The following is a 17633-nucleotide window of genomic DNA, read 5'->3' as shown; positions in this document are numbered from 1 at the left end:
TTATTTAAGTAACTGAGCAGATATCTTTGCTGAGCATCTTCAATAATGGCAGCATACATTTGAACAGGGTGTCATGTGCCTTCTTTAGGCATATGAGTGCATCTGAGATGTCACTGCCTATTAACAAAAATATGGCAGAAATACAAACGGTTTGGGTACAGGCTGCTCACTCTGGAGTCTCTGAAGTACAACAGATGGGAGCAGACTAAATGTTAAAACATTCATCACTCCAGAGCTTGCCTGCACCTCAGGTTCTTGAAAGAGTATCTGGTTTATCCAGACAGCTCATCTCTCCTCTTACATTGCACTACCAATGCTGGCAATTTCCAAATGGGAGTTACACTAAGGTGACATCTGTGTGTGTGTTAAATAGTTCATAATGAATCCAGAAGATACTTCACAAGGTAAATACAAACAGGAAGGTGTACTGCCAACACTAAACATTAAAAAGCAGATTGATTGCAGATTTATTTTGTGTATTTTTTTATTTTAAAAGTGACTGTCCACATTTGCTGATTGACAACAGAAATTTCAGATTTTATATTCTCAAGTTTTTCTTTGCAAACACAAGATGATGACTGTATATTGAGATTCTCATGCATCCAGTGTGACTTCAGGAGCTGAAAGTAGCAATCCTTCTCCCCCAGCTACATCGTGAGATTCACAAGATTTACAGGGGAAAGAACTAAAGATTTATGTACTGGGAAACTCTTCCTGGCATTAAAAAAACCCAAACAAAACACAACATTTCTAAGTAAAGAAGTGACTGAGAGGAAAAGGACAAAAAGGACATGCAAAAACCGGACAATTTTGCACTAGAAACAATTAAAATAAAATAGGGGCCAGGAGGATAGGAGGAATTTGTTTGGAACATTCCTGGGGAAGTGGGACAGAAAGAGAGGAACTGGGTACCTGGTCCCTTTGAGCTTCCCGGCCTTCACATGCCTTTTTGTGTCATTACCTGGCTTTGGAAGCGAGCCACACCTGGCTGCGTTACACCAGAAACGGGGACTGTTTTTTGGAACTGAGTCTGAAATAGTAATTCTTACAATTGACAGTTCGTCCAGTTGAAACGGTCCAATTGTGGCAGATAGCAAGCACAGGAGGAGACAACAGAACATTCCGACAAATATTGCAGCAGCCACTGACATTTCACCAGCCGGGAGGATTTACTGTGACATAGCGGACACCAAGCCTGCGGAAAGCCGGCTTTGGAGGAGATACTGTGTCTGGGAGAACAGAAGAGGAAGCGTAATACTGTGCTACAGTGTCACCTGCAAGGTATGAAATGCTAAATTGTCATTCACTGTAGTAGGCTGGATTCCAGAAGATGGGTGGCAAGTCAAGTTATCACTAAAGGGAAGCAGATTAAGAGGATAGCACAGCAGCCCTTTGTGGGCTGGATGGGTGCAGACACCTCAGGGCCTGCCTTTCGCTGTTGGAATCTAGTGCCAGGAATGCTGGGTGCAGACCTTTAAAGATGTGAAAGCTTTCCTGCTGTGGACATTTTTATAGTACCAACCGTACTGATCTGATGTGGGAAGTTTTCTTGTAACATGAGTACACAGCTGCAACAGATGTGGGATTCTACTGTCTCCATACCGAGAGAGTAACCGTAGTAAGGAAAGGTACCCAAAGTGGTTTGTCCGAACGTGGGCATCTGCGGGGCTCCTGACTGCTGGGAAAACTCCCTGTCAGGAAGCGTGCTGAGGGGAAGGGAAGTACTGATTTGTAATTAATTTAATTCATACTAATTTGTAATTAATTTCCTGACGGAAACAGCATCCCGCGTTCCCCGCTCGCGTGTCACCCCCAGACAGCAAGGGCTGCCTTCTCGGCAGAACGCTTTCCTATCGTCTTCCAAGCTGCGGGTCAGGCTGTTCCCACACCCCGCCTGCCCCCGGTGAAACCGCGTGACACCCGCTCGAAGCGCCGCCCGCCGCTCGCGCGCGAAGCCGAGGGCGGCTCCCGCAGCCTGAAGCGACCCGCGATACCGGCCGGCAGCCTCAGCTCCGGTGCGGCAGATCGCCCGGCCCCGGCTGGGAGCACTCTGGCAGCCGCAGGACCGCGTTTAATGGCACCACGTAGGGCGCAGGCCGCTGGCCCCGAGCTCCGCGGGCGAGGCGGGGCCCGCAGGGCGCTACCTGAGCCTCGCCGAGGCGGATGCGGGGGAAAGGCAGCGGCGGAGCGCGGGAAGGGCGGGGCCTGACCCAGTCCCGCCCCGCCCACCCGCACGACCCGCGCCTCCGCCTCCCGCCCCCACGGCGCCCCCCAGCGGCCTCGCGGCTCTGCGCTCGCCCCGCGCATGCGTCCGCTTGCGCTGCGCCTGACGCTGGGGCGCGTGCGGCAATGGCGCAGCCGGGCAGAGCCAGCCTCAAGGAGCAGAGATACGACCGGCAGCTGAGGTAGCGCTGTGAGGCGGCTGCGTGCCGCGGGCTCGGGCTGGCGGGGCCGCTCCGAGTTCTGCGGGGCTCCCGCCGTCCTGCCTCGTCCTGGCTGGGCGGAGAGCGGGCGCCTGGCCCTGCCTCTTGCTGCAGGCCGTTCAGGCGGCGGTCTCCTTGTTCTGCGCTTGTCAGCAGCGGCGCGGCGGGCGGCAGAGCCCCCGGCTCCGGCCGCGCATCGCGGCTGCTCGGAGAGGCCCGGCGAGGCCGTGTCGGAGCCGGTCGGGCTGTTCGCCGAGCAGCTGCGGGAGCGTTTGGGCCGGCGTGGGGAAAGGAGGCGGAAAGGGGCGAAGCTAAGTGAGGAAAGGGCGGCTTGTGCTGCAGCCCGGCCGTGTTTGCGGCGCGGCGCGGGTTAATTGTCCTCTGCTTCCGCACACTGGAGAGCCCGAGTAGCGGTCACAGTGGCTTGCTGTGGCTTGAGGAGCTGCCTTTTCTGCAGCTGAAGAGAGTAAGATTACCGCCCATGTGAAGGCGGTGGGGCAGCTGTGGCTGAGTGCTGCCGAGTCCCGACTTCAGCATGTTGCTGTATGGGTGTCTTAAATACGTTGCCAGACTCGTCAAGCCTGATTTCCCCGTGTTCGTGTCCTTACGTGTCTTGCACTGTAAATGACAAAAAACCCCCATTGTGTTATTTATAATAAAAGCTATGAAAAGAGTGCAGTTCTAGGACAAAAATTGCGTAGGGAGTGTTTTGACCCATGCTGATTTTTAAGAGGTTAAATGTGTTTCAGCAGAAAGATGTGCACGTTTGTATGGTGTGAAGATGGGACCCAGTAAACTCAGGTTCCTTTTCAGAAAGTTTCGAGCTTGTCACGGTAAATTTTCTTAAGGAAAGCTTATTTTGCTTAGTGCTATTTAGCCCCTCTCAACAGTAGATGGAGAGTTACACAGTAGCCTCCGTTTCTGATTAAGGGTTTTTTTTCATTTCTTTAAGTTTCCTTTATAATCTGAGATGAAGTAATCTCACGATGTTGTGTTTTCTATCCCAATGTAGACTGTGGGGTGACCATGGACAAGAAGCGTTAGAATCTGCCCATGTTTGTGTGATAAATGCAACTGCAACGGGGACCGAAATACTCAAAAACTTAGTGCTACCAGGTGAGTAGATCCCTCGTCTGTGATGTCTCTCATAACTTCATAATGTCTAGTAATTAATGGTAATTTTCTTCCCTCCAAGGCATTGGTTCATTTACAATCGTCGATGGGAATCGGGTCTCTGGAGAAGATATTGGAAATAAGTAGGTTTGTTACTGATTTCTGTTACAAATTGAAGTAACAGGGTTTTATAAGCACTTCCATTTTTATATTTGTTAAGAAATGCTCTACAGTTCTTTTAGAGGCCTCTGTATGTAATTTCTCTAAGTCCTTTGTGGTTTTGGATGTAGGTGACATACACAGCATGCATTGTCAGTTTGATATTAGCTGCTACATTTGACATATTTGGGTTTTGTTGCTGTTTCTGCCCTTTACAAGTCTACATAAAAGTATTTAAGAACGTTGCTTGCTGTAATTTTGAGATATGACAGTGCCAGACTTTCTTGCCTTTCAGTGTGGCTGAATATATTTTCTGTAGTTCTGTTGACGAAGTAACTTCTCGTTAGTTTATCATTGTGAAACTGCCTGATAGGCATTTATTAGCTTTCATAGCTTTGAAAGGCTGTCTGCAGCAGGGGAAAGGATAAGAAACTCAGGTTCAGGTAGATATCTACAAATACCTGTCTGCTTACAGGGGTTATATGAGGTGAAAGGGTATTCCATTACATGAAGAAATTAGAATTAATGAGTCTTTAATTATCTTAGTGGAAAAGAATCTGCAGTATGATCCTAGAGACTCCTGGTCTCTAGTGGAGTTTGTCCTGCCTTATTTTTCAGATCTGTGACTTGGGCATTGATAAGTTTTCTTAAGAAACTGATCATGAGGAAAATGGAACAGTGTTGGGGAGAAGAAAAGCAGATTTTAAAGGGAACTCAGTTTGTTCTATATGAGAGTCAACAACACATTCTGCAGTACAAAATCTAGCTTTAATGTTGTTCTTCTTCACAATAAAAACTCACATGTAACTCTTTCTCCCTCCTTTTCAGTTTCTTTCTACAAAGAAGTCATATTGGTCAGGTAAAGAGATGATTTCACTTTAGGTGTATTGAAAGCATGAAAGTATTGAGTAACTACTCAAATGTAGTATTATGAGTAAAGCTAAAAACATGCATTTATAGGTTAAAGTCTGTTTATTCTTTGACAAAATTGCCCATCTATAGTTTTTAGTTGCTTGTGAGTGAGGGGTTAAGCTCAATTTTGGCAAGATTGAGTGGGGAATAAAAAAAACAGGATGTGGTTAAGAAAATCTTTGGAAGGATAAGGTGGAAGAGAATTGTGGTTGAAGGAGTAAAGGTAAGAGTAGAGAGGCGAATGGGAAGAGATCAAAACCAGGAGAATACAAAATGCATAGTTAGCTCCTGGATATTCCCCAGTAATGGGGGAAATTAATAGCTGACACATATTATTTGCTTTTAAAATATTACTAAAAATGGTATCAAACCAGTGCCTGATGTTATGGGAATTAATCTTTCTTTAGATTAGCAAGGTTTGGAGTAAGAAGCCCTAGCTATGGTAAAGTTCTGTTGGGTTTTTTGCATGAAGAGTTTGTTGGGTTGAGGTTTGGGTTTTTTGGCATGTGGCATGTGTAGTGCTGATATAATGTATACGTTACATTTCAAGAGGTTAAATGTTGTTTTGATTGTTTTGAAACAGAATCGTGCCCAGAGTGCCACTGAGCTCTTGCAAGAATTGAATAATGATGTTTCTGGAAACTTTGTTGAAGAGGTTTGTTTTCTTAAATTGGTTGTATAGTTCTTGTTATACAATGTGATAAGAATGTGAAATAATTTGTATGTCTCTGCTGTAATGTTGTGGTTTAAGTAGCTTCATGATAAAACAGCATCTGAGGAGAAAAAGCTTAAGTTACTTGCCAGAGGTCAAGTTATGTATTTTGAACATTATTTTGTAACTTCATATTTTTATAACTTTTGCTTAACTCCTTTATATTCAATGTTGAACAGAGTTGCTGTGTAGTCAGAAATTTTCTATGTTTCCTGACTTTTCTTTTTTCTCTTGTTTAGAGTGCAGAAAAACTTCTAGACAATGACCCTTCCTTTTTTAGTCGGTTTAACTTAGTGGTTGCAACACAACTACCAGAAAGGTAAAGAATCATCTAAACTTGTTTGTTTTCTTTCAGTCATAAAAGGAGGTTTCAACTGCAGGCATATTCTTGCATGAAAACTTATGCAAAGCAGAACTCTGACTGCGAAGGAAAGTTAAGAGTAAAGAATGGCATGAGGACGTTTTTCTGTGGACCTTTTCATGGGTTGATATATAGTTTTAAAAGCCTGCCAGATCCATACCTAACTCCCAGGTGCTGTTTCTAGGTGTATTTGTCTATGTCAAGTACTCTTCTGATAGCAAAAATTGCTTCTGATCCAAAATTGCTGTAAGAAGTATCCTCCTTATGTAAGACCTAATGGATAGGTATCTCTGATACCGTATAGATTTTTCTAAATGTATTTTACTTGTATAGCTCTTTCCAGTTTACCCATGTCCATGACTGTATTTCCATCTAAACTGTCAAGACCAGAAGGGGTGTTTTTTTAAATTTTTTACCCTTTTCCTGCTGAGAGGCCTCTTGCATGCTGCCTTCCAATGAGAGGTGCAGATGGAAAAATGTCAGCTCAGTATTGAGAGCATGTGGTTAGAAGAATGTGCTTCAGCTTTAGTAGACAGGCTGCCTCTGCAGAGGCAAGAGGTAGTGGATGGATGAATACTTAAAGCTTACTTTTGTAAGGAAGTAGCTGTTATTCATGCTTCTTATGTATTTCTCCCTCTCCCTACTTAGAGAGGAGATGGAGATACTGTCTCATATAGAAAAGAGAGCTGCTTTGAAGTGGTGATTCCCTTGTGGGTCCTTGAATAGGGTATTTATCATCTGCTGTTCAAAAACCTCCAGTTGGGATTGCCTCTACTGGAACTTACCTCTGTGCAACACAGATTTTTCTTTTTTGCAATTTTTCTTTCTTTCATGAGTCATTGAAAAGTCTGTTTGATTTTAGGAGTATTTGGGAGGATGGAGTGAAATGCGAGTAAGCCAATAGATAGATGTATTTCAAAGCTAATGTATATTAACATACCACATTTTATCTGCTTATACCCACCATAATATTAGAGTTCTCTCAGAAAACTTCTGCTTCATAAGTAACTTCATTAAGAGTTTACTTGCAATTAACTGTTGTCCTCTTGTACATCTGAAAAAAACCAATAAAAAAATGTTTTTCCTAACAGTACGTTGATGCGCTTGGCTGAACTTCTCTGGAATTGTAACGTTCCTCTGCTGGTCTGCAGGACTTATGGACTGGTTGGTTACATGAGAGTCATCATTAAAGAACATACAGGTTAGAGGGTTTTCTGAGAGACTTTCCCAAAAGGTTTAAAGCTTCAATACGCAATGTCACTTTATTTTTTTCTTGGTTTGTTTCTTTCTTTCATGATGTATTTAGTATTTTAAGTCTTGTAGTTTTCAGTTTGTCACCAGGAGCATTTTTTGAGAAATGCATAGAAATTATGGACTGGCAAATAGTAAAATTGGAGATTATGCTGGCATGATTTTGTGTAAGTTAACTTTATTTTGAGAGTCAAGCAGTTAAATGAGCAGGTGATGTGCTGCATTTGATGGATAACTGCTTTGAAGGCTGGATGTAAAAAAACCCTGAAATGCATTGTGTCTTACCCCTTCCCAGTTGTTGAATCTCATCCTGACAATACGTTGGAAGATCTGAGACTGGACAAACCATTTCCAGAACTGAAAGAACATATACAGTCTTATGACTTAGATCATATGGACAAAAAGGTTGGTATGTGGGTTGCACTATGTTCTTGAAGACAGATGCAGACAGGGATTCTATGAAGGTGACTCTTCACAGATAACCATTGGTCCCAAGTCTCATCTGAACAGAGGGAACTGTAGAATCACTTGCGAGGTACTGCTTTTGGCCTCTGCCCCAAATATTTTGCCCTGTATTTAAATTCTAAGCAATTTGAGGCCTTGGGAAGTAAGGAATGTTCTTGGACAACTTGATCTTTTGTAAGCTTGATTTTCCCTGTACCCTCCCCGCTTTGCAGTGTGGGTATCTGTGTACAGCATAAGTTCTACTCCAGAAAAATATTGGAGAATGTGGCTCTGACACCCTTTAAGTGGAGGAATAATAATTCAATAATTTGGTTTATAGCAGTTAGGGAATGTTACTTCTCAATAAAAATTTGGACTATGACCCGTGTCTTTATGATAGTGGAAAGATGTTAAGAGCTAAAAAATGAGACCTATTTTAAATGTACCCTGGTTTATATTTTCTCAACTTGCCAAAGATTTCTTTGCTGTTCAATTACAGGACCACAGCCACACTCCATGGATTGTGATTGTAGCCAAGTATCTGACAAAATGGTTCAGCGAGGTATGCTGGAAAGCTGGATAAGTCATCTGTCTATTACTACTACTTTACATATGTCTTTTCTAAACTAGTTATTTGGGCAATGTGTAATAAACAAGGTGGAATCATAAAAAACCCCAAACAACTAATTGAAATACAAAGAATGTATGTGAGCAATAACAGACCTTAGAGATCAGCAGTCTGAACACAATGAGGTTAGTCATAAGTATTTTAAAGACAAAATCTTTTTGTGCTTTTAAATTTAGAAAAGTGAACAGTTGCCTAAGAGTTACAAAGAAAAAGAAGCCTTCAGACAACTGATTCGGCAAGGTAAGCTATGTCCAAGGAGTCACCCATACTGGCAGAAATAGGGCAGTATTTGAAGAATAATCCCAGTTCTCTCAGGCTTAATTTATGAAAATTTGCTGGCATATGCAGTACATTTCTTCTGCTAAATGATTGTTTCATACAGGTGGATCTTAAGATGCCAGATTTATAAATGCATTTCAGCGGTGTTTTCATACTGTTTAAAACCAAGTGTATGTTTTGATTTGGGTGGAATAGAAAATTCTGTAGAAAATGTTGATATTTAGCCTGGAAGATGTGGTAAAAAGGGAAGCAATTGGCTTTTGACAATGAGATTTTTGTTAAGTACAGTTATTTGATTGGTCAGTTGACACATCAAACTGCTGGTAATCATTACATCTTTAAATGAGCAGTCTAGGGAGAGAAAGGTTTCATTTTTACTGCCATCTACATAAAGTTTCAGAGTTTCACTAAGTTGATTATCTTTTTCTTACACAAGTAAACTGTGGGTTTTGTGATAAATTACTTCTATTTAACATCTCAGGAAAATGAATCATACTGCTGAATATGTATGTAGTTAGATTAACCAGTATATCTTACTGATAATTCCTGGGTTTGCTGATTAGCTATTACCCCACAAATGCATCCAAAGCCAGTTTGCACTGTTGGCAAGACCTAAATGATGAGATGTGATTCAAGGGATTGTGTGGGTTTTGGTGTTTTTTTTCTTTCTTTCTTTCTTTTCAATAAGGTATCTTAAAAAATGAAAATGGGACCCCAGAAGATGAGGAGAACTTTGAAGAAGCTATAAAAAACGTGAACACAGCGTTAAATACTACAGAGGTGAGATGAAATTTATATGCTGAATTTAAAGAAATTTCCATTGTCTCTCTATTTCTGAATGTATTATGCACTTTTAGGACAGGAATTCCATTTGTACTATTTATATTTAGGTAAAACAAGATCAGTACAGTTCTAAAAATTGAAATCATATGTAGTAAAACAGACCTAGAATTGGTAGCACTGCAGTTTATGGAAATCCTTTTTACTTCCTTCCTGAAGCCCTGGATTCGAATACAGAATGAGTTGGTGTCTGGAATTTGTTGGTAGTTAGACTTTTACAGCTCAGTTTGTAGACGATTATCAGTTAAGTGGTTGGTTCAGCTATAAATAATTAGCAGTGACTGGTGTGGATGATGTCTGATCTAATCACATTGCTGTGAGAGAGACTTGGAAAACATTTATTGAAATTGTGCTATATTGAAGCTGGTGGCTGTAGTATTTGTTCTGTATAGAAATGAAAGGCTGCAAGGCACATTGGACTTGGCAAAATCAGTGCTTTCCTCTTGAAGAAACATGCTTAAAGGTCCATAAACTGATCAAGCTTAGAAACAAAAAGTGGACTTAAATAATTGTGAATTAGTAACACAGTTTAGAATTGAGCTCTGATTTTGTAACCTCTCATCCATGGTGAACTGCAAAAAGCTGCTTGGGGCATAAAAGCACGTGCTGTGATTCTTTCTGTATTGCATTCTACTTCTGTTCGAGCTGTGCTTGTCCTTGCTTGCACAGTCATGTTGAGTCTTCCAAGAAAGCAGCAGGTAAAACTTAGTGCTGTCATCAGAGTCACTCCAAGCTGTGTCCCAGGATATTAGTGATTTATTCATGTGCCAGACTGAACTGCAGCAGCTAAGGAGGCAAAACACTCTCAACTTTGCTCTCTGCCTCTAGCAGGTAGGATGGGCAGATGGGGCTTGTACCTTTTGCTGATCCTGCTACAGTTTTTGTTTTGTGGGATTTTTTTAAAATCTTCTATGTAGAAGGTGGAAATAAGGTGAGATTTTGCTTGTAACATTGATCTCTGTGAGAAGCATCTGCCTTGTTCTCAGGCAGTGCTACTACTTGAAATGTGTATGAGAAGCACTATGTAAGATTCAGAGATCTTGGTATGAAACTCTGAGGTCACTTAGAGTTGGCTCAGTGAATGTTGAGTTCATTCAAGAAATTGAAAGTCAAACACAAACTTAGTTTATTCTTTTCATAGATTCCAAGATGCATTGAAGAAATTTTCAATGATGATTGCTGCATAAATCTCACAGAGCAGGTAATGAGCAATTAAGGGTAAGATTTAAAGGTAGCAAAAGCATCATAAGGAATATCTGTGTACCTGACTGTCTCTTCTGCATTTGCAGTCACCCTCCTTCTGGATTTTGGTTCGAGCTGTAAAGGAATTTGTGGCAAATGAGGGGCAAGGAAGCTTGCCTGTCCGGGGCACTATTCCTGATATGATAGCAGACTCCAATAAATTTATCAAATTGCAAAATGTGTAAGTATAATTTTGTTTTCTCCCATGGTTACTTAACAGGCCTTTTGAAGGTGTGGCAGGCTGGGACTTTTCGCTCTCTGTATAGATGCTATCTGCTCTTTGGAACTGGGGCCTGAACCTTCATAGCCTCCCAGTTTCCTAAGGTTGGGTAGTAAGTGGTCATTTTTCCTAATTTCAGACGTAGTAAAGACCTTCCTATAGATAGTACAGGCTTTAACTCAGCTTTTGTGTTTTCTCCTGAATATGTATGTTAGTTCCAGAAATTCTAGTTTCCTAGGTATTTAATTCAAAATACTTAATTCTAATAAATGCCCTTTGAAGGGATTGTTTTGGTAGACAAGGAAAGGTGTGAATGAACTTTTAACTGCAAATTCCAAACAGCATTGGTGAAATGAATATAATATGGCCTTCACTGGGATTATAATATGGCTGTTGCTCTGAAACTGCTTAATATTCTGCCCATGACTGTAGTAGTGTTCATTTTAATTTTAACTGGTTTCTAGAAAACTGCATGTAAGTTTTAAGCCACACGTGTAGTGGGCAGCTCAGCCATGCCAAGCAGTTGTATGGGGAGGTAAGTGCATTCATGGCCTTGAGGTAGCTCACTTGCATTTACATGGCTTGTATTTTGTCTTTATAATATAAAACAAAAGGAAATGGTCTTCACTGTGTATTTGATGGCTTTATGCTGTAATTATTAAGGCTTGTTTATTATTAACAGATACCGTGAAAAGGCCAAGAAGGATATTGCTGCTGTGGGTAACCATGCTGCTAAGTTGTTACAATCCCTAGGCAAGGTAATTACAAACAGACTGCCTTCTGGTTTGGTGATACAAAAGGCATACAGGGACATATTACTTACATTTAAGATCTTTTTTTTTTCTCAATAACGGGTTATTTCACAATGAATATATGAATATCTCTGAAAACATAAATCCTCTGCTCATTGTGTTTAACTTGAATGGGCATATTCTGTCTTGTAGGCGCCCGAGTCTATATCGGAGAGAGAATTAAAATTGCTTTGTGAGTATGCTTTGATTCTGTTGATGTTGTTATGCAAATGAGCAAATAATCAAAGACTTCTGAATGATAATGTAGCTATTAATCAGTAGCTCAGTATTTGAGGTTTTTCGGAGTAAGTGCTTAGTACCTTCAGTGGAAGTAACAAATGTTCAGCATCTCTTGCTAGATACGATCAGACTCTGGAAGTAAATAAGCAGAAAGTGTTCACTCAAATACTTGTGCTTGTAGACCTAAATGTAGTCCAATAGATTATATTGCTCCAAGCCACTGGAAGAAACAAAGAGTGTTAAATGAAATTACAAGTTTTAGTCCTTTTGTGTTTAACACATCAGAGATGAAGACTTACAAAGATTTGGTAATTTGACATGCATTCCAAAAGGTAATGCTATCCTTTTTGCATCTTCTGCTTAGGCAGCAACTCTGCTTTTCTCAGAGTAGTACGATGTAGATCTCTCTCTGAAGAATATGGTTTAAACACTTTTAACAAGGATGAAATAAGTAAGTACTCCTTTTTGGCATATACTTTAATTGCATTTTTGACTTGAAATGGTTTTGTGATCAAAAAGGAATGGTATGTTTGTCTCTATTTCATTAGGCAGTTTTATAATTCCATGTCAGCTAGAAGCATGTTTTTTTAAGTCTAGAATGTTGGATTCAATTTGTTTTTTAAAGTTCTATAGTGAACTTACAGGTCGTATATTTCAGGGTTGGGTATTTTTCATACTTTATTTTTGATGTAAGTAAAACATGGCTTTTTTCAAACTTCTTTTTTCTGTACCTCAGTTATTTCTGACAGAACTGGAAAGGTTCTTTCACCTGACTGAAGGTGAGAGTGAGATTGTCGTCAAACTAATTTTCAAACTGATTTTCAGCAAACTAATTACTTAATACAGCATTTTATTTTTTTCAACTTTCATGAATTTAGAAAAGCTGGAAATACTTTGGTAAAAAGTCTAAGCTTATACTGGTCCTCTGAAGGTTTTGGACAAAATATGTATACATTTTGTGTATACGTATGTTCTGTAATATTTATTACTTAAGTGAAAGCTCCTTTAATTACTTGGTAGTGTGCAAGGTGATTTAAATGGTATCAATATTTAGAAAGACTACTGAGCTGTACGTCAAGGGATTTAAGAGCTGTTGCGTAATTGCAGTTATATATGAAGGATGTGTTTCAAATCCTGAAATCAGAACTAAGGAGTATCCCTTTCAATGTTACAGCAACTGTCAGAGTTGAAATGTCAACATCTTCATTGAGCAGTTGATGCCAAATATGTACTGTGTGTTTTTTTCATACATGATTTTGACTCTAGAGTCTTATCTGACAGGTGACTTGATGAAATCCTCAGTTGCAGGTTGTTTTCATTAAGGTTTATTCTTACTGCAGGTTTTACAGTTCCAGTGTATGGGCAATACTTGATTTGAAGTCATTCCAAGTCTGTCTTTTTTCCATTTCACCTGTACCAGCTAACCAGTTCTCTTCCTGTTTTCAGTTTCCCATATGGACAACCCGGACAGCGAAGTCGTGCTGTACTTGATGCTGCGGGCTGTAGATAGATTTTATAAGCAGCATGGTAGATACCCAGGTATGTTACCTAAAGTCAGAAGAAGAAAATCAAAGACCCAACAGTTACTATAATACTAGTTATAAACTGCAAATAGAACATTAGTTGTGCTTTTATTTTCATATCAATGTAACTATAAGAATGTGAAAACTGAAGTGATAATTTTTAATGTGTTGGGAACTGAAGGAATTGATCTGAATTGGTACCACTGAAATGGGTTGTGTGTTATGAATCAGTTCTGCTATACAGCAATTGGTCATCAGGAATAGCATCAACAGAATATTAGTTTATTATTAGTCTATTATATTAATATATTCATTGGCTTAGAAACTTGACAGAAAAATATGCTGCCATTTAAACCTGTTAACTTTGAATGTGGTGTTACAGTTCTGTGGTGAAATAGTTACCTTATTTTCCAGGTGTCTATAACTACCAGGTAGAAGACGACATCGGAAAACTCAAATCATGCCTTACTGGTTTCTTACAAGAACATGGTCTGTCTGTAGTGGTGAAAGATGACTATGTTCATGAGTTGTAAGTATTGTCTCTTTTGTAACTACTGTCTTAAGTGTGGCTTTGTCGGTAAAACTGACCTGAAAATACTGACTGTTACTTTGCTCTCCAGTTGTCGCTACGGAGCTGCTGAGCCACATGCTATTGCTGCCTTCATGGGAGGTAAGAATGCCACAGTATTTCTAAGGTCTGTGCAAACAAACCAACATGCTGTAGTATATACATGAGTCAGTCTCCATTGTTTAAATTACTTTGTATTGTCAAAGAAAAGGCAGTAATTGCAGACTGTAGTCAAAGACAGTATTAGAAGACAATCCTCCCTCTTCATTCTTAAGATGTGATCTTGTGTGGTATAGAGAAAAAGTGTACTCAGCAAGGGTTTGAAACCAAATAAATTAAAATAATCTCAGTAGATCAGTTCCAGTAGCTTAAAAATGCATTTAAAAATAAAATGCTTGAAAGAGGCTTTGAGTTCCAAAACCAAATAAATAACTGTAGTAATATTAAAAATCACACAGTATGCAGCTGCCTTTAGCACAATACACTTATGTATCGATTACATATAAATAGCCTTGATTGCTTACCTCAATTCATCCTGCTGGTGTCATCACAAGTGTGTTTTAATGGATTCTCAAAATTGTTCTGTCATTTAACTTAACTTCTTTATCTGGCTTCGTACAATGCTAAAGGTAGTTCTGTATTAAATACTATCTGAATGTAGGAATCTTTTCTCATTAACCTAAACTTAGTATGTGCAGTGCTTTAGATTTAAAGGTAACGTGAAGAAATGACTATTTCATACTGCAGGAGAACACAAAGGGACCACAGTGAAATGGCAATTTATTTTACACTTTAACTGTTCACAGTTGTTTCGTTGAACTTTTCAGTTACATTTTAGAGAGGTTCCAACTTGCATGACTGCTCACACTTTATTACACTCTCTGTGTGTATGTACATGGAGAGAGAATGTATATGCAGCATACATACGTATATGTAAAGCTAATGTTTGCAGTAACAGCATTGTGAGTCTCTCTGGAAAGTACTAAAAGGCATTTTTTTTTGCCTAGGAGTTACATCAGGTACTTCCCAAATAAGTCCAACATAGTGAGCTCTAGATAAATAACATTCTTATGCTGGTTTTTAAAACACAGCCTGCTAACTAAAACCTGTGTTGTGTTTTGTTTTCCTTTTACAGGAGCTGCTGCACAGGAGGTTATCAAAGTCATCACAGGGCAGTTTGTAATTTTTAACAACACCTACATATACAGTGGGATGTCACAGACTTCAGCTACTTTCCAGCTGTAATGATTTCCAGTTGCTGCTACCCGGCGCTGCTGCTGCCTTCTGTAAATACTGTGGTGGTCTGCCATCGACTGGACTGTTCTGCATTCCCTGCATTACCTGCAAATTTGAGTTCCTTTATTTGTAATGATTTTATCTTTTTTTTTTCCCCCCTGAGGATAAATAAACCGATAACATCCTGACTTTTTTCAAACAATCTGGGTGTTTCTGTGTTGCGGCAGCGGGCTGTTGGCAGGGTGAGCTGTGTGGACAGCCTGGCTGCCGGGCTTGCAGCAGAGCTGGCTTTGTGTCACTGAAGCAGCTCTTGGGAGCAGGCAGGGCGCGGGGGGCCTGCGGAAGGCTGCAGGCTATGGACCTCTGATGGTCTGAGGCTCTAACGGCGGAAGAGCCAGGGAGAGCTGAGGTAATGCATGTCATTGTGTTCAGGGGCGTTAGGAAGGGGGCTGTGTGCCTGCAGGCGCGGTTCTTTCCGCGGTATCCACCTGCGGGAGGGTCTCTTGGTGCAGCCTTGGTGCCTGGAACCGTCAGTCACTTGGTGACTGGCGCCGTGGCGGTGCCGCTGCCCAAGCGCCGCGTGTGGGGCCTGGGCAGCGTGGCGAGCGCCGTGTGCCCCCCCGCAGCTGGGCCGGGGCCGCGGGTGGCCGCCGAGGGGGCGGGGCAAGGGGCTCAGGGCCGCGCGCCGCGGCTGGGCGGGAAGGGCGCGCGGGCAGGGCGGTGGCGTCTCGTGCGCCTGAGGCCGCGGGAGGGACCGGCGGCGAGGGCGCCTTGGTGGCTGAGCAGAACCGCTCCCGCTGCCGCATCAGCAGGTACCTGGCCGGGGCCCTGCTTCCATCCTCTCGATGTTCCGCCCCCGCCACAAGATGTCAGAAAACGCGCTGGCTGTTTCATCCCCGGGCTGTTGTTTGGGTTGGTTCTTGTTTTTTTAAACCTTTTATCTGGGTTTGTTTTTTGTGTTTGGGATGATCTGTGACGTGCTTCTTAAGGCTTCAAAGTCAAACTCCGATAACGAGCCATAAATCATTCGTGGCTCATCTGAGAGGGAGGAGAGATGGGTTGAATCCTTAAATAGCACCGGGAGACTTCAGAGGTCTCAAAAGCTGGCGGACACTTCCTTGGCTGCTGCTGTGAATTTTGATTTCAGTAGGACACCAGCAGTCCAGGCTTCTTCCAACGTACAGCAACGTACCACTGGGTTTTAAGAGAAAAGTACCCTTGAGGCTGGTTGTTTCTGTCCTGCTGTGGAGGGAGAGTCTGGCAGCACAGGCCCTGACTGACTGACTGACTGACTGACTGACTGACTGGCTGGGGATGTTCCCATCAGCCTCCCTCCATGTGAGCTCCCCTAACCTCCCGTGTCATCATCTTGAACATTCAAACTGTGTGCTCTCATGCTGCCGAACACATCAGTATATCTGTGCTTTTTAAAGAGTGTTTGCTTGGTTTTTTGGTTTGTTTGTTGAGGTTTGCAGGATTGTTACTGGGTTATTTTCCATAACTGAGGGGAAGAAATAATCTATTTGCTTTTATAGGCAGTACTTGCTAGAAGTCTGTTGCAGCAAACCCTGTTACTTATATTTAATCTCTGCCCTGCGATGCAATAAAAGAGCTATTTTCATTTTCATGTAGACTGGCTTGTAAGTATTATTTTTTGTACCTTCTACATCTTGCAAAAGAAAAAGAGTTAAGGCCAAGATATATCTCCCTATAGTGTTCGAAAAACCCTGCTTCTTTTATTAAAGGCTTTCAAATTGTATAAATGTGTATTTAATTAAACTTTGCTCACTCTGTTTTTACAGCCTTTGTGTTGTTCAGGAATACAGGTAGCTTTTGTTTTCTCATAAGTTAGCAAGGTGGTATCAGTTGGGGCGAAGAGAGGTGAGGCATGCTTGCAGCCTTCCCACCCTTGTAGCAGGGTTAGATCAGCAAGAAAACAAAATGCACTTAGATAACCATTTCTGAAAGGTAAAGAAAATGAACAGTTTTTAAACATTCTCTTTCAAAACACATGCTTCACCAATGCTACTGTAAGGATGTATATGGAGCCTTTGAATTCATGGAAGGAGCAAAGGAATATGGGGGAAATCAGTAACTCTAAAAGGAAAGCAGGGCTGGCTGTCCTCGTTAAGATGACACCAGCATTTTTTAGAGACTTTGCTCTACTTTGAGAAGGATAACTAATCCATTATTAAGTAAGTTTCTTCCTGGAGCTACATCAGTTTTGAGAGCTTGAAATAGGTTACTATGATGGTTGCATCAGCCTTTATTTGTGGTTGGGACTTGAGGCATGGTTAAGGGACTGTCTTTCTACTTCCAAACTTGAAATTCATTCTGAATGCTGCTCAACTAACCCTCAGATGCTGAGACATTAGGCTTGTTAGGTAGAATCAATACTGTGGGTTTTTCTGGTTTACATCATGTGATTGTTTATTTGTCAAACTAAAATAAATTATTAGTTTAAGAAATAACATCTCAGTTCATGCTTATTGTCTCTGGTTTTGATCAGTACCAGCAAAACCTCCTAGTTACAGGTTAGTAGCAGGTTTACTGTGATAAATTTCAGAGATAGGTATATTTTCACTGTCTGCTTCATCACAATGGTAACATGGAATCACCTGATTTCTGCAAAATGATAATTTTCAAAGCATAACACAGTAGTTATAAAGCAGTATTACTCTAAAATGCTGT

General features: G+C 41.2%; 1 protein-coding gene across 1 annotated transcript; it reads left to right on the top strand.

Moving 5' to 3' along the window:
- Positions 1-2333: 2333 nt before the first annotated feature.
- Positions 2334-15130, top strand: NAE1 (NEDD8 activating enzyme E1 subunit 1). The gene is made up of 20 exons (XM_084270368.1): positions 2334-2405; positions 3436-3539; positions 3619-3679; positions 4524-4554; positions 5191-5262; positions 5559-5638; positions 6772-6881; positions 7227-7336; positions 7875-7937; positions 8180-8243; positions 8971-9062; positions 10264-10323; positions 10412-10545; positions 11267-11342; positions 11529-11568; positions 11980-12066; positions 13062-13154; positions 13553-13667; positions 13759-13808; positions 14842-15130. The coding sequence occupies exons 1-20, from the start codon at positions 2350-2352 to the stop codon at positions 14949-14951; spliced, it is 1608 nt and encodes a 535-aa protein (XP_084126494.1). The 5' UTR covers positions 2334-2349; the 3' UTR covers positions 14952-15130.
- Positions 15131-17633: the final 2503 nt, after the last annotated feature.

Source organism: Gallinula chloropus (assembly GCF_964237585.1).
Source record: "Gallinula chloropus genome assembly, chromosome: 13".
In the NCBI taxonomy this organism is placed as follows: Eukaryota; Metazoa; Chordata; class Aves; order Gruiformes; family Rallidae; genus Gallinula; species Gallinula chloropus.
This window is presented reverse-complemented; position numbering and strand designations above follow the sequence as displayed.

What these genes read in the sequence shown, in the direction of transcription:
- NAE1 (XM_084270368.1), top strand. Translation starts at nt 2,350, where the DNA reads ATGGCGCAGCCGGGCAGAGCCAGCCTCAAGGAGCAGAGATACGACCGG. An exon ending in TAGATCATATGGACAAAAAG is followed by an intron (nt 7,337 to 7,874) that starts GTTGGTATGTGG and finishes GTTCAATTACAG; the next exon opens with GACCACAGCCACACTCCATG. An exon ending in CAGCGTTAAATACTACAGAG is followed by an intron (nt 9,063 to 10,263) that starts GTGAGATGAAAT and finishes TTCTTTTCATAG; the next exon opens with ATTCCAAGATGCATTGAAGA.